This window comes from Macrosteles quadrilineatus, unplaced genomic scaffold, assembly GCF_028750875.1.
Source record: "Macrosteles quadrilineatus isolate MER2022 unplaced genomic scaffold, UCM_ALF_1.0 Scaffold_4__1_contigs__length_99947679, whole genome shotgun sequence".
Lineage (NCBI taxonomy): Eukaryota > Metazoa > Arthropoda > Insecta > Hemiptera > Cicadellidae > Macrosteles > Macrosteles quadrilineatus.
The window spans coordinates 52,923,620-52,951,455 of NW_026542597.1; the positions used below are offsets into that span (position 1 = coordinate 52,923,620).

Below are 27,836 nucleotides of genomic sequence, written 5' to 3' on the forward strand. Positions count from 1 at the left end.
AATTTTTATTTACACTCCCAATTAATTAAGTAAAGAAAAGACTCTAGTCTAAAACTATGTGAAGGTTATTTAATCACATTCACGTAGATTATGTAGGCACTCGGTAGGAGATGAGAGGATACAAGAATGTGTTTGAGGTTAGTCTCGAAGTGCTTTGACCGCGGAGAGCCTCTAGCCCATCATGAATATTTGCTGTCCCAGAGTGGAGTAAAGGAAGGGAGGGGAGAGTGCTTTATTGTCAAAGTGTGTACTTAATATATAACTAATAGACTGGCAATCTGCCGGGAAAGGGACAGACTTCAGAAACCAGTGAATGCATGTTAGAAACTATTTCTACTTAGATGGTTTTTGATACCTTTTGGATATTTTGAAGTATCGAATATTTCAAATATTTTAACAGTAAGGTTCATTACTCGCAATACTTCGTGAGTTAAAAAAAAAAACATTCCTTTACTCTGTTAAATCTTGTACTTACTGAGAATTTAGGCTCGCTGTTAATCCTTCATGTGGATAACATTGGTTGATAATTAATACCTGGTATAAACAGTTTCATAAGTTGTTCTTACAGCTTAACTACAAAATTAGAACATTTTATAAACTTGAGAAATAGTGTCGCTACAGGAATAACTTTAAGATTTTCAAATAATATCTGTAATTATAAATAATTTACCGTATTTTGTGTTTTTTTATTTTGTAAGCATAAGCTATTGAAATTTGTTTAAGTTTTTGTCACGAAAGTGTTCAGGTTCAGATAAGAGGCTTGGGATCCAACCAACAACCTTCAGATTTGAAGGCGAGCACCAAAATAATCAGTCGGCTAGCTGTATTTTTAATCAAATAGTATTTTTTGTAAAACTTACTGTTGGTTTTGATAAGCATTTGATTTATGAAATTCATAAGAACTTTACCCTAAGTTAATTGAAATTACAACAATGTGTGATAAAAAAAAACACCTCTCAATGGTCATGGATTGATATGTGTGACTTAAAAAGTAAACGTAGAACTAATTCCCTAGAGCATATGCATAAAAGCTGTATATTTTGGGATAAGCAATACAGTCTGGTTCATAGTTGAGTAAACTTTTCTGTTTCACTGGCTAGGACAAAGAACTTTCAACTTTGCTTGATAGCTAACGTAGCTGGCTATTAAAAACTGTAAAAGTCTAGCTGACAAAAGGCATCGCGGTTTAGCATCACCTAGTGAAAACTGTATAGCATAAGATGTTTCATAGATGTTATCCTGATGGGGTAAATGAAACTTCCACAAACATATGATGTCATTAAGACCCCTTTCACACAAGGCCACTGGTAGCGGCCACCCCACAATTACACATTGTTTTAAATGGGGACTTTCAGACACGGCCACTGCAGTTGCCTGCCAGGACACAGTGGCCGTGCAGTGTCTCCTTGTGCAACTGCAAGCCAGCAACCGCAGTGTCGTCAACTCATAGTGGGGCATTGAATTAAATGGGAGCCTTTTAGACGAAGCCAGTGGCTGCCACAACAAAAGCGCGGGTATAAACTATTATGGAGTAACCTGCTAGTTCAAGCGCAGATACAAACGCACTTGTGCTATTTGTGGAATGGTCTCCTGTTGAACTGTTCATTTGTTTGTGTAGAAAAAATCAGCGACCAGAAGAAAAATAAGGTGAAGTTGTGGAAAAAAACAAAGAACAGAATTAGTGATTATTTATAATACCGAGGATCTAATTTGCAAGGTTGAAAAGTACCCGGGAATTTAAAAATTAACGCTAGAAGATGTTCACTGCTCGTCAGCAATTTATCAACTAGTCCTACGGTGGCTGTTGATAGAGTGGCTTGTCAGTTGCTGTACCAACAACTGCAGTCGGACAGGCCAGTAACTGGTGGCAGCCACTAGTGGCCTTGTTTGAAAGGGCCCTTAATTACTTATGGACATGTAGATGTAGCTATTGGAGATCGAATTGGCTGGTGTTTCCATATTGCTATGGTGTGAAGTTCTTGGATATGAAAACAAACTCTTTGAAATAAATCAAAGGTTACCCTTTAAATATGCTTTCTAGTGGATTGTATTCATAGTTTTAGGCGGACAAGCTGGTCTCCAAAGGCTCAGAGCCTTGGATTTTGCATTGTAAAGAAAATATTATCTTCTTGTTTTATTTGTACCTCTTGAGGCTCGCGGAAGAATCATACAATATCTATTACAGTTATCATTTTTTGTGCAAGTCATAAAAAGTTTGTCCATGTAAAGTATTTTGGGGTAAGCAATATAAAAAAAAAAAAAAAACAGTGGGCTGCAAGAACACAAGGTTACAGGAACATATTTAATTAAATCATACCTTTGTCGGGAGTTTTCTTAACACATTGAGTGCGGCCATTCCCGATCGGGTACGATGCTTGGCCCCCGTACTGGGTGCGTCCGTACCCCATCGGGATGCCTTTTGTATATCTTCGTTTTTGCTCTAACGTCGGCCGAAAGCAGACCTATACCACGTTAGCGTGTAGTCATGTGACTTGCATTTAGTTGTGGTGTAGGTTGGTAGTAAATTTCCCCGTCTGGCAATCTTAAAAATCAACTTTTTGTCCCGTATTTTTCCCTCCATTTGGCAATACAATTCCAATGGGACTGGCTACGTTCCAAGCAGTGCTGCTATCTGTGGATGTTTAGCGAACTACGTCGACTCCCGTTGTAAAGCAGGACATCCCCGCACGTTATTTGCCATTAGTCAGACCAAAATTGAAAAGCCAATCACACGCGGCAATCGGGTTTTTTCGACGCCGAGGGCTGCGCCTGCCATTTTACGTGCCGCAGCGAACGTGTTAAAATAGATTCTGCTGTCATTTTTCTGTACTTTTAATTCTTATGAAATATTAACAATACCATAACAAAGATTTTTAAAATTTATTTAAGTTTTATAAACATTTTTTGTGAGCAGTTATTTGACGGCTGAACAACTCTATAGTGGAATCATTTTACAGTAGAACCTCTTTAATCCGAATTAATTGGGACCAGGGGTAGTTCGGACTATTGAATAGTTCGGATTACAGAACATATTGATGTTTTTACATAACAATAGCTAAAACATGGCTAAAATTTATCAACATTAATTTGGGAAGAGTGAAAAAATGTTTTATAAAGTAAAATACAGTGTTTATTTAATACAGTAGTAAACATGGTGAATAAACAGTACTGTAAATTAAATACAGTATACAATAAAGAACTGCTGTACCAGGGGTGCCCACAAGGGGGGGCTGTGACGCAGACTGCGTCATTGAAATTCTTGGGGGGGGGCTCAAAAAATTCAAATGGGGGGGGGGGGTGGATAAAGTTAGTTGCAACAGTGTTCAACGTGACGACAATCAAAAATATATTACGAAGTCGCCAGATAGAAAGTCGATTAATGACAATAGTTATATTATTGAATTCAATTAGTTAAAATAGGATTTTAGGATAGCTTAGGATTCGTGTATGAAGTTATTATTCAAGATTAGGAAGACGTGAGATCTAAGAGGGAGGGCACGGGATGGCTCAAATGCTGTGATAGATAAAATATAACGCGTGGTACTGACACGTCCAGCTACACCGCGACTCAGCACAGAACGCTTTGTTGACATAAAGCTCGTTAAAATACAATCAAGTAGCATAGGCTACAATACTTTACACTATTGTGTAGATACTCGATTACCTGAGTTAATAGGGAGGGTGGGTATTGAAAAATACGGTTAATCTAATATAGTATAAAAACAGATGACAAACCCATTGAAACGTTGTAAACAGCCATTAACGTCACGATTTGCATTTTTGTAAACGAAATTCAAGATTGCACTATCATTATTATTGTGCGATAACATTATTATTGTACATTTCAAATCATTTATCTTGGTTCAGTTGTACAAACGGAAACGTTTAAAATTATAGGTAACTCAAACTCAATTAATAACTAGCCAAACACTGCATTGCTATAAATAACGTAAATATTAAAGGAACCTTTAAAAGTATTAAGGTACTGCTCATGCTAGAAGATAGACTACCGGTAGGTGCTGTACACAGCATAGAAATTGATAGATAAGTAATAAAAAAGTGTAAAATTATATTTAGAGATAATAAAAACACTCTTAAAAAAGAATGTAACGAGAACAACCTTTATTAGGTTTATCTTCAATTAATACACAAATTCAACAAGTCGCCATATTTAGGCCGACTCATTGGCCTATCACAGCCTTACTAAGGTTACCATGGTTACTTAACACTCAATCACAATTTACTAAGAATTTATATCTCATCATTCCCCAGCTGTTGCATCTGAAATCTGTTGTAACATAGCGCCTTTGTTTACCCTTGTCTGTGATAGCGCACAGCAGACAGTGAAGTGTAAAACGGAGCAGACGATTGTTGGCGCAAGCGTCGTTTCATTTTCATCAAAGGAGCTGTGATGTTTCCAAAGGGAGGGAGAGGGGATCGTTATATCAAGAGAAAGACACTGACAATTCGTTAAGCAGAGGTTACGAACGCTATATAGATATTCTGGCATAAAAAATTCCTTAAATTGAGGTGACTTATAAAACTCTAATTTTATTTATATAGAAAGATAAGTTTTCCAGTCCTGTACAACACTGATTCACGGTCTTTTCCCGGTAATCAAAACTCAAGTACAACTTGATACACACAGAATCCGGTTCCCGACCTGGATGATGGCTAGTTATTTAATTTAATGTACAGTTACATATTAGTACCCCGTGATAAATCAAACCCGTTATGCAAGCCAAAGCCACACGGTTATTAATCTCACTTGGTTTTGGATTTGCTTACAAACGTGATCGGAAAAGGTTACAAACGTAATCGGAAGTGGTTAGGGCCTACACAGTATTCGTAAACAACATTTATGTAAACATATCAGTGACAGCTAGAAAAAGGAATCTTATAAAAACAGCTGTTCGTAATTTCATATAATGACGTGTTCTCTTAACAGATTATTAGTATTTAAAAAATGACGTATAGTAAACATGGAGAAAAAACTAGAAAAATCACACAAAATTGGGGTTTTGATCGTCCGTTATTTTATTTCCAAAATAGTGAGGCCATATTTTAATGGCTATAAGGACACTCTCGCCAATCTTGTGAATACAATTAAACCATTAGAATCATAATCGGTACTCTAGTTTTCTTTAGAGTAGGCTACGTAAAATGCCTTCTGGGCCGTGACAGACATACATAAATTGAGATAAGACATGTTTCAACTTCTTCAATGTATAAACGTAAAAATAGCCCAAAATATGTATAGTTCTGAGCAATGTACAGACAAAACTATAACCACAGACAATATAATACTTTATATTGTCTGTGCTATAACTTTATTTATACAGTATAGATTAACTGGGCTTGAATTTTAAATATCATATATTTTAAATAAGAAAAATGTATAAAACTTCTTTTAGTTTAACAAATAGTACTGGGCGGGGGAATAATGTTTCTCATTTGTTGTGTACCTCATTTATGGTGGGGGGGGGGGGGCTGTTGCTCAATTTAGGGGGGGGGGTGCGTCATGAGTCTAGGGGGGGATGGGCACCCCTGGCTGTACTGTGTATAGAGTACAGCAATGAGGGGTTCGGATTAGTGGACGTTCGGATTACAGGGGTTCGGATTAAAGAGGTTCTACTGTATGAGAAAATTTGACCTAACCCCAACAAAATTGCAACACAACCAATTTTTTTTTTTATGATAGCTATGAGTGTCTTTAATAACCCTTAAAAAATCGCCATCAATCGTACCTTGGCAAAAAGCCCAAAAATTCAAAATGGCCGCCAAGAGGGCTGCCAAAATATATATTTTGGCATATATCTCGAGAACGGTTAGTTTTATCAAAAACGTTATTTTAGCAAATATGTAGCTCTTAATGCCAATCAGTTTTTATACATGCCTTTTGTCTGTCAGACGTATGGTATGGCCGCAATTTGAAGAGCCGTACTTCATTATAATCTGCCTTTTTCACAAAAAATTCCAAATTTCATTTTTTTATGACTTAATGTTAGAAAATACAAATTGTACGTGAAAACATTATAATTAAAAGTTGTTTGCCGTGTGGTTTCCTACTTATTTTCAGTTTTACTTGGGAATTTATGATCATGAACAATTTTTTTTGCATGATTTAAATAATCTCCCATTTTAAGGGATAAGTAAGAAGCCAGAATATGGATATGTAATAAAAAAATATATGTTATGTACCACACAACTTACAACAATGCATGATAAAAAAAAAACACCCCTGTATATGCAATATTGAGGTAAATTAGGGCATCATACAATTTTATTCAATACTACAAAATAAAAAGATCCCTATATACAATATGTACAACATGAACATATAAACGTAGTTTTACCATAGTGTTAACATAATTTGGCCAAATGGTTTAAAAGTTTAGTCAACATTTTCAAAAATACTATTCTCATCGACTTTTTCTTTGTCCAACGAAAACTGGAGACTGTTTTCACAATTGTTTTCTAAACAATTACCACAGGAAATAGTGCAGTTGAATCAATTTTTGTTACACACACATCTCATTGAATTACAAGGAGTTTTGCAATTGCATCTAATCATTTTTAACTATTAGTCCAGTCAAGGAATGAGGTGTAGAGTGCGTGAGCAGGTAACTAAGCGATTCCTTCAGAAACTTGTTCAGGGGGCTTAGGGTGTTAACATATCAAAAGTCCTGACTCCTAGGTGGTGTGCCAGGGGGTGGAGGGGGGAAAAAGGGGGGGGGAAAGGTACGCATTTTGGGTTTTTTGATTATATCTCGAAAACTATCAACTTTTTGTATACTATAGTAAATTATAAAATTGAAGAAGATTAAATTTTCTACAAGAAAAGTATATAATGTGTTTATTTTGGTTCAACAGATTACGAGTTATAACTTATTTAATTGATATCTTATTAAAATACTCCTTCCATAAGAAATACATGTAAATTAGTATGCGAAATGGGGCGAATCCTATCCGCCCAAAGGAAATATAAATGATATTATGGAAATCTTGACAACATTTCCAGTAATTTGACACTTTAATCATTAAAATTGATCCAAAATTAAGGCGAGGGCGAGGTAACAAAATGTCGAGTTTTGGTGTTTTTTTATTGGAAATATAAAAAAAACCTTAAATCATCCTATTTTTAAACGCTCACCCTCGCTTTAATTTTTGCCAAAATTTCATGATTAAAGTGTCAAATTACTGGAAATTTTGTCAAGATTTCCAGAACATCAGTTATATTTCCTTTGGGCGGATAGGATTCGCCCCATTTCGCATACTAATTTACATGTATTTCTTATGGAAGGAGTATTTTAATAAGATATCAATTAAATACGTTATAACTCGTAATCTGTTGAACCAAAATAAACACATTATATACTTTTCTTGTAGAAAATTTAATCTTCTTCAATTTTTAAATTTACTATAGTATACAAAAAGTTGATAGTTTTCGAGATATAATAAAAAAACCCAAAATGCGTACCTTTCCCCCCCCTTTTTCCCCCCTCCACCCCCTGGCTCACCACCTAGGAGTCAGGACTTTTGATATGTTAACACTCTAAGCCCCCTGAACAAGTTTCTGAAGGAATCGCTTAGTTACCTGCTCACGCACTCTACACCTACTTTTGGATCATTCATTGACTGGACTATATGTCTCTGGTGCTGCTGGCAAATCCATTGTTTGGGGCACATACATGTTGTCCTGCAAAGTCCATCCCCAGTCTGTAGTTATCATACTATCTTCTGCCCTTTTCCATATTTGAATTTGTAAATAGGCACGCAGACTATGAAACTTTACTGCTGACTCTGTTGAAGGAAGTTGCTGAGGCTTTACAAAGCTTTTAGCTTTTTTTAATTTTGACAAAATACTTTTGTATCTACATGTGTTCATTGATTCGTTCTTATTCCCATTGAACAGACTAACCATTAGTTTCAGACCGATTTCTTCAACTTGATCTGAACTCAGATTTGGTGAGCTGAAAGATGACAGCAGACCCTGAAAATACTCGTCTTCTAATGTTCTGTTGAATACAGATAGTTTTCCGATGTGAAAAATCCTCGAAGTTGTGTCGCACCCTGTATAGGCGTGCAGAGCTAATAGAGATTAGCTCAATCTTGTCCAAGTGAGGATCTAATTTTGTTAATGTTATAAACATGATCTGAAAGTCGTTTGTCACTTCTGAATAGCAAGTTGTAATTTGTTGTAATATTACACCAATAGATAAGTAAAATGAGAAGCTGTCAGCGACTCTGTAGCACTAAAGGAAAGAAAGCGACTGTGTAAAAACTAAAAATAAGTAGGAGACCACATGGCAAACAACTTTTAAATTATTTTGACATACAATTTGTATTTTCTTACATTAAGTCATCAAAAATGAAAATTTTGAATTTTTGTGAAAAAGGCAGATTATAATGAAGTACGGCTCTTCAAATTGCGGCCATACCATACGTCTGACAGACAAAATGCATACATAAAAACTGATCGGCATTAAAAGAGCTACATATTTGCTAAAATAACGTTTTTGATAAAACTAACCGTTCTCGAGATTATGCCAAAATATATATTTTGACAGCCATCTTGGTGGCCATTTTGAATTTTAGGGCATGTTGCCAAGGTACGATTTATGGCGATTTTTGAGGGCTTATTAAGGGCACTCTTAGCTATCATAAAAAAAAAAATTGCTCGTGTTGCAATTTTGTTGGGGTTCAACACTAAAATGATTCCACTACTAGCCAACTGCACAAGAAAGGAGTGCCATGGTCAGTTACATTAACAATTCCTTGAATAACACTTTCAAGGAACATGATAAAAGTAAATTTCCAATACTACATTGAGGATCGACTTAGAGGAAGGAAGATGAAAGGAAGCCTTGATTTAATACTTCTAAAATAAGCACAGGATGACCTAAGGAGGCTTAGTTTTTGTGGTTGAGGAGGATGGGTGTAGTATAGAAAACTGAAGAAGTTAAAACTTATAAAGTCAATGGTCAAAACTCTCCAAGGTATAAGTAAGGTATTTAGTGCCGTGAAATAAGTACACAGAGATATTTGTAAAGTGACTTACCTTAGTTTTGTGGATGTGCTGATGTTGGTACTCGGAGTCAAACTCTGGTTCACTGAAGTACGATTGGTCCTGGTCCCACGTCTGAGGAGGTATGATCCCTGGCGGCATCGCTCCTCCGCCGACGTCGGCCGACTCAAACAACCGCAACACCGAGCGGTCCCGGATATCTCTCAAATGAGACCTGCAACACACAGAGTAACTTAAATTAGCTGTAACCAAACAAATTATTGTCTATATTTTGATCGTTTTTTACATTTAAAACAATTGGTTAATATAACAACTCAGGCCAAACATCATAAAAAAATATAACAATTCAACTTAAGTCTGAAATAATCCTCTTTAATTTAGTTTATACAATAGAGTTAGTGGCTTTCTCTCATAAAGGAGGTGTTACTAGCTCAGTGGTTATTGTCTCGTACTTCTATACAGAAGGGATGGGTTTGATAAAAAATTTACAACAATTTGAGGAGTTTGGACGGTTTTTGCTTGAAATTGTTTGAGTTACTTTTGTACAAAAAGCCAGTTGTGTTGACCAAGGCCCCACTAGAAAAACAGACCATGCTGCAGGATCCATGATGTCACAGTTGTGGATAGATTCATTGATAGATTCAATGCCGTAAGCCATATGTTTTAGGTAAATAAGCTGGCTCTTTGTCAGATTTTAACAACAAGATTTGAGTACAGTCCAACCTCAGTATAACGAATCTGAAGGGACCGAACTGAATATTCGTTATATCAAGGATTTCGTTAAAACAAGGTTCGTTATATAGAGGTTATGTTTGCAGGAATTTTGCTAAGTCGAGGTTCAGAACCAGCGTCGGTCAATATAGGTCGGGATTAGACATCATTAAAACACAATTAAAGTAGCATAGGCTACAATACTTTACAGTACAGTGTTTATATTGTACAGTAGAACCTAAATTATCCGGCAAAATAAAGGGGAGGGATCTTGAATATTGCGCAATCATGACAATGGCATTGACCTTGGTACAGGTTAAAAACTGTAAGTTTAAAATCACAGCTTGTTAGAACCCTCCTAAAACCTAGCCAAACACTGTATTGAGTAGTCATAAACCATGTAAAGAACAAAACAAAACAGTAGTACTGTAGAAAGTTTTGTAAGCTACTGCTCGTGATAGGCCGGTAGGCTGCTTACAGTACAGTACTGATTTATCACAACAGAGGAATGTCAATAATAATCATTAAACTATAGCATTGGTGTTGCTAGATGAAACAAATCGTATTGAAAACAATACAGTAAATTATTAGATAAGTCATTATAAAAGTGTATAATCATAGCCAACTTAAAGATAATAAAAACACTCGAAAAGGAATGTTAAAATAACGATGTTGCTATTCTTTTTCTCTTTGGTTTTGTTTTTATATTCTTTCTTAGGTTTCTCTTTTCCAAAAATTGTACAATTCACCATACTTACTTATCGCCCAATCACAGCTTACTAAACATTACGTCATCATCAGTCCTCAATGAATGAAATCAGTTCTCAGTTGCAACATAGCCCGCTCAGCGACAGCAGACAGATATGTGTAAAACGGAGCAGACGAATGTTAGCGCAAGCGATGACGTCACCTTTCTATTTCATTTTATAAAGAAACAGATTTTTCAAAAACAATATTGGGGTGGGGGATTTGTTATATTGAGGGAAAGACGTACACAATTCGTTATGCAGAGGTTAAATTCGCAATGTAGAGGTTCTGACAATGATAAGTTCGCTATATTGAGGTGTCTTATTTTAGCCGAAATCACGAAAAATTTGTTAAATCAAGGTCGTTGTTATGGTTTGTTTGTTATGTAGAGGTAAAATATACATTGTGTCTTATGGAGAGTTCTAGGGGATTTAAAAAAATTCGTTATATCAAGGAATTCGTTGTATCGAGGTTCGTTATATCAAGGTTAGACTGTACAAATATCAACCACTGTGATGTAGTGTTGCGCTCCCGCGTTGCAGAATGGCCTGTTTTTTCTAGCAGGGCCTGGGGCCTTGTGTTGACACTAACAAAAATTTTATTTATAGTTAGAATACATATCACAAGGTCGACCAACTGTAACATGACACCAAATCGAAATCATAGATTAATGTATTCCTTTTTATCATTAAAATATACTTTGGCTTTGAAATTCTCATAACAAATTTTTGAAACTGCAACATTACGCAAACAGGTAAATCAAATCTTCCAAGGTAGTATTTTATATTCATCATGATTTGAGAAAATGTATCCAATGTCTGTTGTAACAACTAAGTGAGAACGGGCTACGCTTGGTGTCAGTGTGAATTGTGGTGGATGGTTTTATTCAGAAACACAAAGTTAGTTATCTGTGTTTGTCATCTGCCAGTAACCTGTGAGATTCTACTAAGCTGTAACCAACGATTCTACATTGCTTTATTGCTGGCAATCTTCTGATACGTAAGTCAACTCTTTTACTACTCAGCTCTTTGACATACCAGTTGTGGTGTTTAATTATACAAAGTAATGACCAAGAAGTAATATACAGTAACACAGTTGTAGAGTTTACAGCAATTCAATTAATTGATTGCAACTGACAGGCAGGTTATAAATCCTCTAGTGACATCGGTTTAGCGTTCCTGTCCAATGCTCATTTATAGCTGTTATTATGCACAGGCAGTCAATTAGATACATTGATCTAGCCTCATTTTTAATTGCTCTGTGTAATACAGAGGTGTACAATTTTGATATGTGTGATACAGAGAGATTTAAAATATTGATCTGTGTGATACAGAGAGATTTAAAATATTGATCCGTGTGATGCAGAGAGATTTACAATTGATCTGTGTGAAACAGATAGATTTACAATATTGATCTGTGTAATACAGAGAGATTTAAATAATTGATCTACGTGATACAGAGAGATTTATAATTGATCTACGTGATACAGAGAGATTTACAATATTGATATGTGTGATGCAGAGAGATTTACAATTGATCTGTGTGAAACAGATAGATTTACAATATTGATCTGTGTAATACAGAGAGATTTAAATAATTGATCTACGTGATACAGAGAGATTTATAATTGATCTACGTGATACAGAGAGATTTACAATATTGATATGTATGATGCAGAGAGATTTACAATATTCATCTGTGTGATAGAGAGAGATTTGAAATAATTGGTCTGTATGATATAGAGACCTACAATCTGTACGTAGAGATTTGCAATTTATCTGTGTAATACAGAGACCTACGATTTGTGTGATACATAGAGATTTATAATTGATCCCTGTGATACAGGGACCTACAATTGAGCTGTGTAATTCAGAGGCCTACAACATTGATCTAGAGTATAATAAATTTTAGATAAAGGTACTTTAAAGCAACATAACTTCCAAATGAACTGCAGTTCAGAGTTTGTTGGTCTGTAAAACCACTACACCTTACTGTGGTAAACCTAATAATTAATCAACTAATACATTTGACAATGGGACATAACTGGACATTCCATTCCAATGCTAGTTGTAACCACATAGATTAATTGAGCCACAGGTAACTTATGCAGGGATAAATTACTGATAACTATTCAATACGCCAACTTTTTAACCAAGAAAAACGGAAAGAACAACTTATTGTAGACTAAATTAATGTCATATAAACTGTTTGTACCAAAATAAAAGGCAAAATGAAAATAGAATAGACTTTCAGCACAATCTGTGATTAGTTCTTTCAGTCTTCATTTTGTGTGGGTGTGCTGAATCCGTTCATCCCATTTTAGCTGGATATGTGTCCTATGTCGACTGTAAAATACAACCTTTAAAGAGTCTGACAACAAAAGTGGCTTCATTTGATCAATATAGGAATCTATATATGGAAAGTGTACTCTAGTATCCAATAGCTATTGACATTATATAATGAACAAGAGAAAGATTTAATACCTGAGATCCTCCAGCTCGTAGAACATGTCCTTCGAGGAGTCGTGGATGTATATCTTGACCAAAGGAGAGTCAAGATATTCCATGGTCAGCTGTTTGGGGAAGGATCGGACAAACAACGCCTTGACTGTGTCTATGGAGGTGATCTCGTTGGGAAGCAGCGCTCGCTTGGTCTCGCTACGGTACTGCAGGAACACTAGACCTGTAACAGCGACCAACATGAGATGATGATGAGGGGAAACATGAAACTGGAGCATGAGAGGGGTAGAAGATACGGAAACCTGGTTAGCTACTATAAAAAATTATAAAAGTAAAAAGATATTGATAGCCATTTTTTTTTATTCAGGGGATGAAGAATTGTTTTAATAAATTAATTCACAAAGTCATGACATCGGAATCTCAAAAAGGGGGGGGGGGGAAGTCTAGGTAGATACAGCTAAGGGTATCTACAATGTTTTACAATGATTTTGACAAACATAGCAAACATTGTGAACATGTAACAAAATATTAAATACAGCACAGAAAAAGTTAAATAGTAAAATAGGGATTTTATTGATCATTTTTCAATCTTTATTTTGTATTGTGCAGCTTAAACTACCATTTTAATTTTTGGAAGGGTTATATTTTAATTCAACTCTATGATTACATTTTTTACTTGATCAAATTTTTTTTAAATAGATGTTGGTAAGGAGAGAAATTGTTTATATAACGAACAGTCAGCATTTTATTCTAATTTTCTCCCATGTTTATAATTCAGATAATTAATAAAATTGACTATTTAAACTAATTTTTATTCTTAACAAACGTTCACATTTAAAACATTAGTATGATAGTACATGATATTTCTAGTACTGCTGTAAAGTGACATAATCTTATAGTGAGCTCAAATTGAATTGAAGTGGTCAGTGGCAAAACAAATTGTACATACAATATAAATTATTTACTCAGAATAGCTATTTTAGAACAGAAACAGCAGAAAAAATATATTTTCCTTATTTCACACTGCTTTGTGTTTTGTACAGAGGACTGTTTTGTTTATGGTGAAATAGAGTATGGTACTTGAAACTAGGCTTGAGTAAGGTATTTATCATCTGTCAAATACAAAAATTTATTAGAGAATATACATATTTTAAAAGGATGACGGATGAAAAAATAAAACACATAAAATGTAGTTTTTTAGAAATTTTTGTTTAACGTACCGACTTAAAAATTATTTGATTTACTTTTAAGTTAATCAATAATAATAATGGAACCAAATTTTTTTATTGGTATCAATGATGTTAAGGTTCTGTTACCATTAACAAAAAGTGGTAAAGTATTTAACAAAATTATGAGATTTTATCTCTTTAAGTAAAAAAATTAACATTTTAAATAGCAATTAGTGACACCAAAAGATTTTTATAACGATTAAAATAAAAATGATGGTAAAAATAAAATTAGAGAAATAAATTACTTTACATAGTTGTGGCATTAAATTTAAAGGTGGGTTTAAGTGGTTTTTCATAATCAATGGATAAGTTATGTTGTGAAATAGACTATCCTAAAATTAGAACCAAAGTGATTTTTTTTTTGCTTCATTGCATTTAAAGTTCTCTAAAATTTTTTATATACTGAAATAATTTCCTAATCACATCAAAATACCCAGTTTTCTATTGTGGAAGAAAAAGATAGGAGTGAGGGATGGGAAGAGGTTGAGGTTGAAAATATTAAACCAATTCAATGATGAATCTTAATTTTAATTTTGATTACATTATTTGATAGTTAAAAACTTTATTTAATGGCATGTTCAGGCACAATCTTATAGGGAAATGGGTAACACAATCAAGCAGGTATAAGCGATAGAATGGGGGGATTGGCACACTCTTCTGGAAATATGAGAAAAATTTAAAAATGGCTTTCATGTAAATTTGCTTTAGATTACTTTGTGTATAAAAAAATCCAAAAAGTAAAATAATATTAGAGCATAAAAATGTGTCTTGTTCTTAGTCGAAGTACAAGTATTTGACATAATCACTCTAAGCCCGGTGTAGGATTTATTAATTGTTTGCAGATTTATATCTATGTAGGTTATTTCAATATTTAATATAAAGGATCTTAAAATCACTGTGAAAACTCAATTACAAGCTTTGAAAATATAATACTCGATAATACTAAAAATGGCTATTTTAAATCACAGTTCTTCTTTGTACAGTACATTATTTAAAACTAATTTCAGAAATTTTAAACAATTACAGGTTTATCCACCCAATGTCTTATGATGAATAAGGAAACTATATTTTGTATTAGAAGAGTGTTCTTAATTTAATTAATTTTGCATGATTTTTACCGTTGAAAATTAGTTTAATACTACCTAAAACACTTTATTGGATTTACCTAGTTTATTGTTATAAAATAATGTTATAACTTGTTGGTTGATAATTCTTGATTTCGATGTAGGGCCACAAAGATTTTTGAAGAAGGTGTAATTTTTGTTTGTATTTTGTTTGAACTCAAAATTAAGACCAAATAATAATAACACAATTTTACAGAAGAGTGTTTTAAGGAAGACAACACAAAAAGCAACACAGATGTATGACTGACATTAAAGTAATTGATAAGCAAGATTATAAGGACTCTATTGAATTCAAGCAAGCATTAACACTAAATAACACAAAAATAACCTAAAGTTTGTTATTCAACCTAATCTAATGTTCTAATTAAAAATTGTAATTTTTATTTACAAAATATAATTGTTCAATTCATTGTATATAATAAGACTTTAAGAAGTTATACAATCTTGCTTGTCAATTAAAAATACATATAGGCCTATATGGTATAATATGAAATGGTATGTGGTTGAAACCAAATGATACTATAATAAATTCTGAAAAGCGACCAATAATAGAACTGGTTGGCAATAATCAACAGTAGGGCTGTTTTAGATTAATTCTATTAGTTAAAACAAATTCAAATATCCAATGAAACTTTACATTACAGTTTGAGCTTACAAGAATCCAATCATGAATTTAAATCTTAACAACAGCATCAAACAAAATAATCATACGTGATTTTAAATCTCTTCGCCAGATTTGAAGATATTATGTGTCATAAAGTTTTTATTTTAACAAAACATTTTTTTTAAGGGGGTGATAACACTTTTAAACTGGAAGTTGTCTGTCAACATGAGCTTTAGAGGCATTTATGTGGGACAAATCAAACAAAGCTAGGGAGTCCGTAAAGTACAACTGATAAATTTTAAACAAAACTGTGATGCGAACCCAAGGCATAAAAAACATGGCTTTTTTTTGTAGCACCATAGACAAAAAGAATTAAATATAGACTGTCAGCCGTGCTGCGGTTACTATGGTTACCATACGTTCTGGCGCACACCACTGGGAGCGTCCTGTAGTTACGTAGCGCGTACGCCGTAACTACATGGCGCGCCCAGCGGTGTGTGCCAGAACCTATGGTAAACACAGCACGGCTGACGGTATATATATATCATTCTTTTTGTCTATGGTAGCACTTACCCACAGACTCAGATTAAATAATATGTATACTCTGCTTCCTTTATTGACTGTCTATAATAAGTTCCAACGCTATCAACCTTCTATGTGATATTTTGATTGCTTTTGTGATTTGGTCACAAATTTGATAATGAATATTATTCTGGAATTCGTAACATACCTTGTTTTAATTAATGTTCTTAAAGGCTCAAAGAAGGATATGTAGAACCACTTAAATTTGGCCAACAAAAATTTTTACTAACTGTTGATAAAACTGTAATTTGGTTTTGATAAAACATTTTTTAACTCTATATATAACAAAAAGCCCCTACAAAACTAAACGTTTTAATAGTTTAACACACGTTTTTAAGATTTTTATTCAATTTATGAATGAAAAATGTTTAAATACATCCAAACATGTTTACTTCCGCTTTACTCTAAACTTGTAACCAATACTATTTATTTTGAGGGAATTAAATTAAATTACTTAAAGACAACCAGCCAACCAATAAAAACTCTGAGCTCATCGTGAAAAGTTAGATAATACGTTTAAGGTCAAATTCCTATCCTGCGACTGTTACGACTCTAGTCGCACGGCTCTAGTCGGCGCGGCTGAAATAAATAACTGCTTTAATGCAAAGTAAATGCACCCGATTCCTATCGAGCGTCTACAGCCGCGCGACTGGAGCGAATGAAGCCGAGCGGCTAGAGCCGTCGCGACTGGACTGCTCCGTGAGCAGTTCAGTCGCGCGGCTGTAACGAATTTATAGTTTAACATACGGAGTTTGAGGTGTGCACCTTCATATGGATGGAACTGGTTCGTCACCACCCATACGTTTTCAACCCCAAGAATTTCCAATATTTTAAGAAGATGTCTCTGAATGAGAAAATATTCTTAAATCCCTTTTTTTGCCGTACCATGAACAATGGATTAGGTTGTTCATTGTTTTTTACCATAATCTTCTCCAAGTAATATATTCGCTGCCAACTGTGCTTATTCCATGAGACGCTCAAGAGTGCAATTGCACTACTCACTAGTCGTGGGAGTCGCAGGAGTCGCTGCATAGGAATTAAGACAAGCGTCTCGAGCCGTACAGCTCTAAACGCGCGGCTAGAGTCGCGCGACTAGAGTCGTAACAGTCGCAGGATAGGAATTGAACCTTCAGTCTATAGTGCATTTTAATAATGAATTACTACTTTGATGAAGCTTAAGGTGGAATGCAGTTGCAGACTGTTAAGAAACGTTTTAATGGTTTGAAGAGTAACACACCAAAAGGAAAACAGATGATTAATTGGTATGCAATGCTGCTACAAAAGGTTCAAGGCACGAATCATGACTGGGAATGGAAATGACAAGGAAATAATGATAAAGCCTGAAAGAAAGAGGAAACTAACTTGTGATGGATAGGAATTATGTTTCAAGTCCGTAGCATGACTCCTCCCAAAATAAAATGTACTTTGAAGATTTATAGAGTACCTAAAAATTATTTTATTTTTATTTTTATACATCTCTCAAAGTTTGACTTTTAAACATTTATTTCACATACGAACTGAGTTAGACTTTTTTAGTTATGTTAAACAGGTATACATAAAATGAGCTACTTACTTTTTATTCTGAAAATATAACAAATAAAATAATCAACTAATGAGCAGTTTAATGTTCAACTATAAGACCATCACCAGGGTAGAGCAACTTCCTGTTGGCTAGGTAGTGGTTGCTCCATGCAGAATGTGACAAATACTACATCTAATATTGTACTGTACGTGATATTTACATGGAAACAACAATTTTTCATGGGAAATATTTACACACTTTGGCAGAATCATCTCAGTCTTCGTTTAAACTTGTATGCAAAGCAACCTAGTCTGTAATTTCAATAAAAGCAAAGATGATTTATATTCTGGAATTTCATTTACAGGTTAAAATTTCAGACTCTGAGGATGGTTTTGTTAATTAGTGTAAAAATATTATACTCACATAATTATTCTGTCAGTATAGCTCAATATGTTTTATCTATAAATATTTTCATGTAAGGTCACCATCAGCAGGTACTGGTGAAGTTCTTCAGCCCGTTGCATCGTAAAGTACTTTTAAACACAATATAATGCAGAGCAGTCTTTGATTATCTCAACATGTATCTGATTTCTTGTAATTTGTTTATGAAATCTAACAATGAGAAATGTATGTATTATTGTGTTTAAATTATATAACAATACCACCGGTCAGAGAACTGCACTGATACCTGCTTTGATGTCTTAACATCAACAAATTTGCAAATTTGAGTGATAATGAGCTGGACTGACAAAATAGTTATATAAGTATTATTACGCCATGCCAGCAGTTCAGGGGCTTTTATGTTCCAAAGTCAAAATGGATTTTAATAATTTAAATATGTAAAATCACAATCTTGGTGGGGTGAAATTTTACTAGGAAAAAGTAAATATAACACATTTTGATAGCCCCCGGATTGCATTTTATGTTAATGATTGTCTGACAAGGTACGTTTATACCATTATTAGTCATAAAAGTAAATACAGAAAAAAATGACATTATTCTGGAAACATATTGTGGAAGGATATTATTCTATAACACTCATAACCTGGATTGCCGACAATGAAAAAATCTACATGAGGAATATAAACGCGAACAGAATATTAAAATACCAAAAAGAGCTGTATTATTATTACATAATATCTTATATAGAAATAGATATAGATGTGTTATGTAGATGTTTGCTTTTTTCTCATCGAGAGAAGTTCATTCTCAAGACTATCAACTAATTGACCACTTTCATTTGTAATTAACTCCATTGGTTTGATTGGCACCAATTATTTTTGCTCTATAGCAATGATAACTTGTTGGACAGTTTATTGACATTTCTCTAACGTACTTTTGAAGTACAGTATAGTTCGTACAGTGGTCATATCCGAAAATAAACCAAATAACTGGTTAACTGAATTTTCAACAATGACAATTAATCTACAAGTGGAAAATAAAAGCAATAAAAAAGTCATATTAAAAAAGAGGTGCTATAGTGGTTACAAGTATTACCTTGAATGGCTTAAATTACCTCTGTATTTACAAAATAAAAAAAAAATATGAAGGTTCAATTTAGAGAGGTTTATCCAATTGCAACACAACAGTCCACAAATCATGAGATCAGCCAATCAGTCCCACTAATTGCGGATTTGGCTCAGTTCGGTCATTAATTTATTTTTCAATTGTAAACACTGTCCAATCACGGATTAATTTTTTAGTCCGATACAATTTTAAATCAGGTTCGACAAACTGTAATCACAAAGGTATAAGTTAATCTTCATTGTCTAATGATCCATGTTTATAGTGGTTAATCAGTTTAGAATCTGATTAAAACTGGTTTGGTAATTTCAAGTTGGATTTTAGCCGAAATTGTGTCTATTATTGTCTGTGTATGAAATATTTGTAAGTAATATCAATAATAAGAAATGGACAAGGTATAAATAAACGATCTGTTTGGATCTAAAGTAATAAATTAAAGAACTTCATTGGAACCTTAACCTTGATTGTAAAGTATTTTAGCCTTTATGCTTATTAATGTTAAAGTGATGGATTAGACATTCCTATTTATTTTCAGGGTATGGAGATTAACTACGGTACATTAGCGTAGAACTAGGTTTGACTAAAACTTCATTGATTGATTGTAATGTAATAAATTTCTACTTTTGGAATACACAAAATACTTGCTTTATTAAATACATTTTACCAACACCAAATTTTGTCAAACAGTTAACCCTGACCCACACAAACTCGATACAGCTGATCCATACGGGAAGTCTATTTCAGTAACCATAATTAAATTGACTCAGCAACTGACCCAACCAGATTATAACGTAAACATTTTACCTCTACCTGTAAAATACAATTCAATATGTACAGTCAACTTATTTACAGTGTTACGAGTGTAAACTAAATTACATATCAGCCCGGGAGACAAACAGACCACCACCACAAGTAGCAGGAAGCAAGGCTGCGTCTAGGAGCCTACACATGGCTTGTTTACACCTTAAACGTCCTTCACATTTGGAATAGCTAAACATGTCAGGGAATATTTAGAATTCAATTACAATTTAAGTTCAGAAAACTTTAATACGTGATTAATATAGTGGTTTGATTAGACGATAAGTGAGGAGTGACAATAAATTGACTTAAAGAAAATTTATGATTCCAAATGAAAATTTGAAAGGAGAAGTCAGATTGAGTTATGATGAATGTGAAAATAATTTATTTTATGTAATAATACTAACGCCTGTAATACAAGCAAGGATATTTTTCTTTGCTTATGATAATTTTTGGATGCGCTATTCATCTTTTTTGTGGCATCATTTGTAAGAGTTGAGTAGGTGTTCTATCTACTTCAAAAGAGCTAAGATCTGGGGCATCTACTTAAATTAACGTAAATAGAACTGTTTTAATAATCAACAATTCCTCAACTTAACAAATAAAACAATTTTTTACACTAACTTTTTTTAATGTTGCACAAATGCAATGGCTTGAAAGCTAAGTTATACTGTCTCAAACCTTATGCAAGAGTTATAAATTATATTTTCTTTATGCTCAGTTTGACTTAAACATTTCAATTGCTTTCTATCCACATTAGTTTATACTGTATTTGTCACAATAGCAAAAAACCATCATGTGTAGACTCCTAGCAGATAGCGAACGTGCAAGCGAGTAGCAAGTGGCAAGGCAGGGGGATTGTGCCTGATCATACCGCAGTGGGTCGGTGCGCCGTGGTACATCAGCGTTGCGCCGGCGACCTCAGGACGGCGCGAAGGCGGCCCGGCCGCTGCGTGCAACACAACACCTCCCACAATACCTCACAATAGTTTATAAACATAACCTGGCCTCCATAACAATCAGTGTCATATCACAAACAGAGCTCCAAAAGGTCTTTAGCGTTCTGAAGTATGGTTTATAAGTGTTCCTGTTCAGCTATAAAAATCCGCAATGCTCTTTCAAGATTCAATGGGTCAGAGTAATATGCTTTACATTACTCAAAATACCATAATAATGATGAACACATCATCACTACACGATGAATTCCTTATAATGTTTTATTTGATATTTTCAAAGGTTGTCGTGTTAAGAATATGACATTGCATTTTTCATGAGACCCAACATTCGAGTCTTCTCAAGGATTTATCGGAACAGTGAAATATTTGTATACTATTTTGTCAGTTAATTTTCCGTTCTAAGATTATATTATTTGAAAAAAAGAATTTGTTTGGATTCTAAAAACTTAATGGCTTTTCTAATGATATGACACTGGCTGTAAAATTCTCTGATACCTTTGTGAAACTTGATGAGTGATAGGCATAGAATAACACTACATAGGCCTATTACAAATTGTGTAGTTCCTTGTTAGCAGGAAACTTTCAATTAACTCAGGAAAATTCATTAACTAATACCTTAGAGGGAAATACATGAATGCTTAGCATAGGAACACTAATTTGTTTATCTCCAGTTTCCTTACAAATCCTTGTGTTCACTAAAGTTTCAAAATTCTCATAAAAAAAATAAAAACCAAACGTAAGTGTGTTTTGTTACTAATTTCTTGAAGATGGAAATAAAAAAAAATCCCAATCCGATCTGGTATATCCTAAACGAGTTCATATAAAATAGTACTAAATTCTGATCAGTCATTAAATAACTCACTCTAAAGGTTCATTCAGTGAACTTGTGTAAAGGTACTTTGTTTGTAAACTATGATCTGCTCATACTGGTAGTGTCAATGCTAATCACAATTTGATTTTATAGTTTAGTATGGTTGCATTCACACAGATTATCTGCACAAACAACAATCACAGCAACAAACCAAGGGTATCTAGTTCTGAAAACTAACACAGCGTTGTGGACAAACATGGTCAATGTTGTGATGTTGTGGCAAGCCCAACTATCCCACACAAGTGTTTACACACAAAGCCCCAAGTTGCAAAGTTGTTTAGTAAGTTACGAGTGTTAGTTCCAAACACCAAGTTAGCTGTGTACCTGGTTAGTTGATTGCTGATAAGTTCTCAATACAAACATACAATATGACTTGTTAGTGACTACAAGTAAAGGTTGAAGTCAATGTCTTATATTAATTAACATTTGATCTTGTAGCATCAATAGTTATTTATAAGGCTAACCAAATGTGTATTTAGGTGTTAAAAAGAGAAGGCATAAAAGTGAGACTAGCTATATTAAAAGCTTGAATAAAGAATAAGTACATTTGGTCATTTGAGAAAATGAGTTCCACAATATTTTATTTTCGTTATATAAATGCTAATTTTGATTTAAAATATCTTAACATTTTGTTTAATGGCAAAATTTCATGTAAATTCAAGATTCCTTGATTCACTCCAAGTATTTTCACTCCAAGGATTATTTTTTAAAGAAATAAATGTATAGTTGATTTGTTCCCATATATTTCTTATCCAAAAAATAATGAAAAATGTTAAGCAAGTTATTATTAATGATATAGTATCTCGTATAACGCACACATTCACAGCCAGGTGTCAAAAGGCTTGTCATACAGAGGAGTGTGATGAATGGTTGGTGATATGTTAAAAGACTTTGGGGAGACATGATCATCTTTTCAGTGAATTTACTTGAATAAATCTTGAAAAAATAAAAAAAATAGTTTCAACACTTAAGTTAAACAAATATCACCCATCTTTTGAATACTTTACAAGTTTTACTTTGCAGAAAAAAATATAATTTTTTTGTGGACGATTTGGCAAAACATTAAACGATGAAACATATATTCACTAAGACCTCTTTAGAGATCACTTATAATCACTTTATAATCTGGAATAAAAAATCATTCAATTTAAAAAAATAGAACCACAAATAGTTCTACATTCTGCCACACTTACCGAGAGGCCTCTCCAGGGTTTTGGAGGGAGTCCGGACCACAGGGAGAGAACTCCGTTGCTTCCCTCCTCTCCGGAACCCCGTAGAACTTGTCTCCACCTCCGACATGATCCCCGGGTCATCATCAAACAGCATGGCCGTGCTGGGGGGAGGGTACCCCCTGGGCAACGGGGTCTGTAACATAACAGAGAACGTAAGAAGCTGCTGGGGTGGGAGAGATTCTAGAGATATCCATAGAAGATAGTAATGATAGAAGTGAATAAAAATAATGGATAAACATTACCTGTTAATTTTCAAACATGAAAGGAGGACAAATATTTCTTGTAGAGAGAGGTAGGATTTAGATTAACAAGTTTTATATAATGTTTTCAAACTTATTAGCAAAAGTCTTCTTAATTAAACCTTTACTTCTTTAACACAACTACGACGTAAAGTGTATTGCATTTATTGAAAGATGCAACTCATTTGATCTGTTTGAGTTCATTTCCATGTTTCACAATTCTACCAAACCAATGCACAGACAGGCATCTTAATCTAAATGCTAAATAGATTGAGTTGAGCTACTCCCTACATGCCTGTGCCATCTGTATTCTAGAAAATAATAGGGCTCACAGGTGGAAAATTGCTTAAGGTTTCTTCCTATAAGATAAAACTATTTAAGTAGGTAAAACCAAGCCATATTGCAAAAACTAAGGTTTTAATATTATTGAGGGTGTTTAATACATACAGGTTAAAATAGACTTATTGTTTTCATAAATTGAACTTTGTTATTCTTGAAAACTGTCATCATTATAAGTCATGAGGTAAACCCACCTCTTAACGGCAGAGGTGGATGGATATAAAATTCCTCTGAGCCTCCCGGATGGCTGTAGTGAATGGCTCAAATTTATTTACTCCTACTCGTGATTTCCTCGCTTTTCACTTCGAGTTTTCTAAGAATTTTCTTGATCAACCTTTATAAAACACCACTGAATTTTCTATAGCATTTTATCACTAAAGCTGTAAGAGTAGCGCTTTAGTAAGTAGTCAACAAATTTAAAGAAAATTAACTTTGTCTCTTTATACTGCAATCATGTATGATAAAAATATCTACTATATAACTAGGCCCTATCTAAAGCGTCAATGCATTTGAGGTGAAAGAAATTTAAGAAAGTTACAAGAAAATAAGTCGATAATTGTTTCAGAGTCTGGCCAAAAATACCAAAGCTCTCTCCGTGGTTTTACGAGATCGTATAAACACAATCCTGGTGATGGGAGCATATGGTTGAGTCAGAGCTCCAAACAAACTAACAAAACTAAAAATAGCGGAAAGCTTACCTTCCTACGTTGGGATTTGGAGCCCATCTGGCAGCGTGCAACAATAAATGTGGTTAGAATAGGTTACAACAGTTAAAGATCCGTATACTTCATGCATGGGTAATTACAGTAACTGACTGATTGTGATGAATCGGAAAAAGATGTTAAACACTACAACACAGTGCTTAAGCTTGTACCAACACATTGTACTGTACTATCTACAACTGAGATGTGCAACAACTGTGGTTAAATTGGGTCACAACATTGTTAAAGTTACGATAGTGTCATCTACTTCCTGCATCAGTAATTAGGTGACTGTTGGTGTTGAACTGGAGAATATGTTACTACAACACAGTGCTAAACATTGTACACATTGAGTACATACATTTGTAACACTCCCATCTCTATTGATCATTTTCCATTTTTATTTAAAAAATTTTTTTTTTGTTTGACTAAATATATTTTGTCTTATCATTTAATCTTGGACTGGGTAAAAGTGAAAGGCTTATGGCTACATGTTAAAATGTAAAATTTACAAGATTTTACATTAAAATCCCAATTATTTCATGCTCCTTTCCAACTAAAAAACATTAACTCAGGTTTTTGCCGTTTTAAAATATAATTCAAAAGTTCAAAACAACGGTGTTTAATAACTTTTAATCAATAACAGTGAAAGTCTTCAATGTCTTTTGGCCAACTATTTTGGAAACCAACACATTCTATGTAAACACAGAACATTTTATATTGAGTTTAAACTGATTACAACATAGAAGTTTGCAACCTTCCTTTATTATGAACACAGTAAACAATTTTTTTTTTATGTAGACTCCACAAACTAGAAAAGATAAGTCAATGAGAGTTTATCTAAAGACCATCAAAATAAATGTAGTTTGTTTTTATCTACAGGAAGGATTTTCTTAGAAGATAGAAATTGACAACAGTAATCTTTGATGGGGACAGCACATCGGATAAGACCAAAGGAGATAAACTAGCCAATAAGAAGTGAAGGAAGAGTCAGATATCACTAGATGAATGATGGTCTTAGTCTGTACCTTTGTCTACCTCTGATAGCTTCGCCCTCTGCAATCTTGGTTTTAATCCTTCAATTAATACCTTTCTTTCCGAACTCTATTGTTCCTCCAGCCTGACTTTAGCGAGATAAAGAGCTACGCTGAATTAATTGGATTAGTTTAATGTTCTTTTGATTATGTTATTAATTTTTTTCTGTGCGAATTCTGTCATTAAAGAATTATAAGGGTAAAGACAGTTGAGATGGATGATAGTACATATTTTATGTAAGAGTTTATGTTTAAAGTTAGGCAACATGAGAAGCTTTGGTTTCAGATAGCAAAACTTGTTCCTCCTGCTTTAGAATTGTTATATGTAAAAAAGGAATGAGTTTGTCTAAACCCCAAGAGGGGGTTCAGATTCATAATGTATGTCATAAAATGTTGTGTTGAATCTGTAAGTAGGCGAATAACAGTGGTCAAAGTAAAAAATTCCTCAATAAAACAAGTAAACAACGGATGATCGACAGATCAATCTGGGATTACTTCAAATGTGTTTTTCCAACTTTGGACAATTAATTCTCAATTTCCTTTTACACATTAGTTCACATCTTTTAAATGGAACATTTAGACATATTGTAGGGACATTATGTGGTGACAAATTTTTCCATAAAGAAAGCTAGAACTCAAAAGTAAAAAATCAAAGAAATAAAACTCAATGTAAAAAAAATATAGGCTTTGTGGTTAGGTCATCTTGTCTGGAGAAATGTGTAAGTGTATGTGAAGGTACACTCACCTCTAGGTCCATACTGCGGGCCAGTGTGGGGTAGTTGTGGTGATGTTCCCCAGACAGAGTGTGTCTACGAGGATCATCCCTCCGCCCTCTACCTGTCCTGCGACTTTCTTCCTCCCTTGGTGTTGTACCTGAAACATACATTGTGTAGAGAGTGACCGAGTAACCTTGTAACATAAGAAGTACTGTGAACATTATGTTCAACAATTGTGGCTCCTGGACCTCCATCAATTATTCATTTCTTCTACAATTGATAAAATCCAAATATTTACTACGAAAAACTTGAGACCAAAACTCAACTTAGGAAAAGGATGTTTGAAATTATATGCAATTCAGATGCAAACTCTCTGGAAAGATGCACCCAAGTCTCCTAACTGTCAGTATATTCAAAAACTTGGAAAATATTTACTGCGTGGTACTTAGACTTAAATTTCTTAGTTCTTGTTTAATGATTTAGTGTGCAAAGTACGCATTCATGATTTTTTTTTAGGTAGGTGAAAAGTTTAGAAAATGTATAATCTCATTGCATTTAATACATTATCCTCACAAATAGTGGTGGGTTCGGTGTTGTATTGCTCACCTCTATGATTTGTTGAGGTTTTTTAAGAGAAAAAATGTATTATAAAGTGAAACAATGAATTATAACATACTGAACCTTTTAAAACAAGAACTAGAAAAAATGAATTTTCGTGATAAATCACACGGAGGCAAGGTGGTCTGTGACAGAAATGTCAGTCCCTTGCAGTAACGTGTCACGTACTGAGTTTCCAGGCCGTTCAGTTCCATCAAGTTAGATTGGGTAAAGGGGTTATAATTACACGTTAAAAATAAATATATTTACAATTCTAAAAATTATAAATACAATGGTACAAATATAAATGAACAATATTTGATTCAATTAGTACAATGCTGAGGTGAAAATGAGAGGTGAATGACTGAAATGTTACTGACTAAGATCAAATAAGTGGCCTTCGTTATACAGCAATGGACCTAATTGCTACCTAAAAATCCTAAAAAACCGAATTAATTAATCCGTAATAATCTTTATTACGTGCTATATAAATTTGTTTTATTCACTCCAACAGATACAACCCACAGATACCACCCACAGTTTCAAGGTATGTTTAGTGAGTATTGTGAATCTGATTCACAATTTGTATAAGTATAAAGGATGCTGGATGACGGTGAAAAGTGGGTCATTCAACTATATCTTAAAACACATATAACTCGAATTAATCGAGGTGTGGAGTGGCATATATCGTTATAAACATAGAGATCTGATTGTCGACGATTTGCAGTGAAGGACAAAGGATCTTCAATCAGCAGTTGACGATGTTTATCCGCTCACTAACAGCGATCATCTCCCGCCATAACAACCAAGATGGCGGCGGACA

General features: G+C 34.0%; 1 protein-coding gene across 21 annotated transcripts in view; it reads right to left on the reverse strand.

Annotated features, from left to right (window-relative positions):
* LOC128991727 (coiled-coil domain-containing protein AGAP005037) overlaps positions 1-27,836 on the reverse strand; it is a 384,196-nt gene that overhangs the window by 98,653 nt on the left and 257,707 nt on the right. For 18 of the 21 annotated variants that reach the window (XM_054414855.1, XM_054414864.1, XM_054414863.1 and 15 more), the window contains exons 4-9: positions 26,446-26,573; positions 24,664-24,690; positions 23,349-23,520; positions 21,203-21,277; positions 12,970-13,168; positions 9,062-9,242 (exon numbers count right to left, since the gene is read on the reverse strand). In XM_054414855.1, coding sequence (XP_054270830.1) covers positions 9,062-9,242; positions 12,970-13,168; positions 21,203-21,277; positions 23,349-23,520; positions 24,664-24,690; positions 26,446-26,573 — 782 coding nt within the window. The remainder of the gene's footprint in view (positions 1-9,061; positions 9,243-12,969; positions 13,169-21,202; positions 21,278-23,348; positions 23,521-24,663; positions 24,691-26,445; positions 26,574-27,836) is intronic. The other 3 variants (XM_054414861.1, XM_054414860.1, XM_054414856.1) reach the window with 2 other exon arrangements.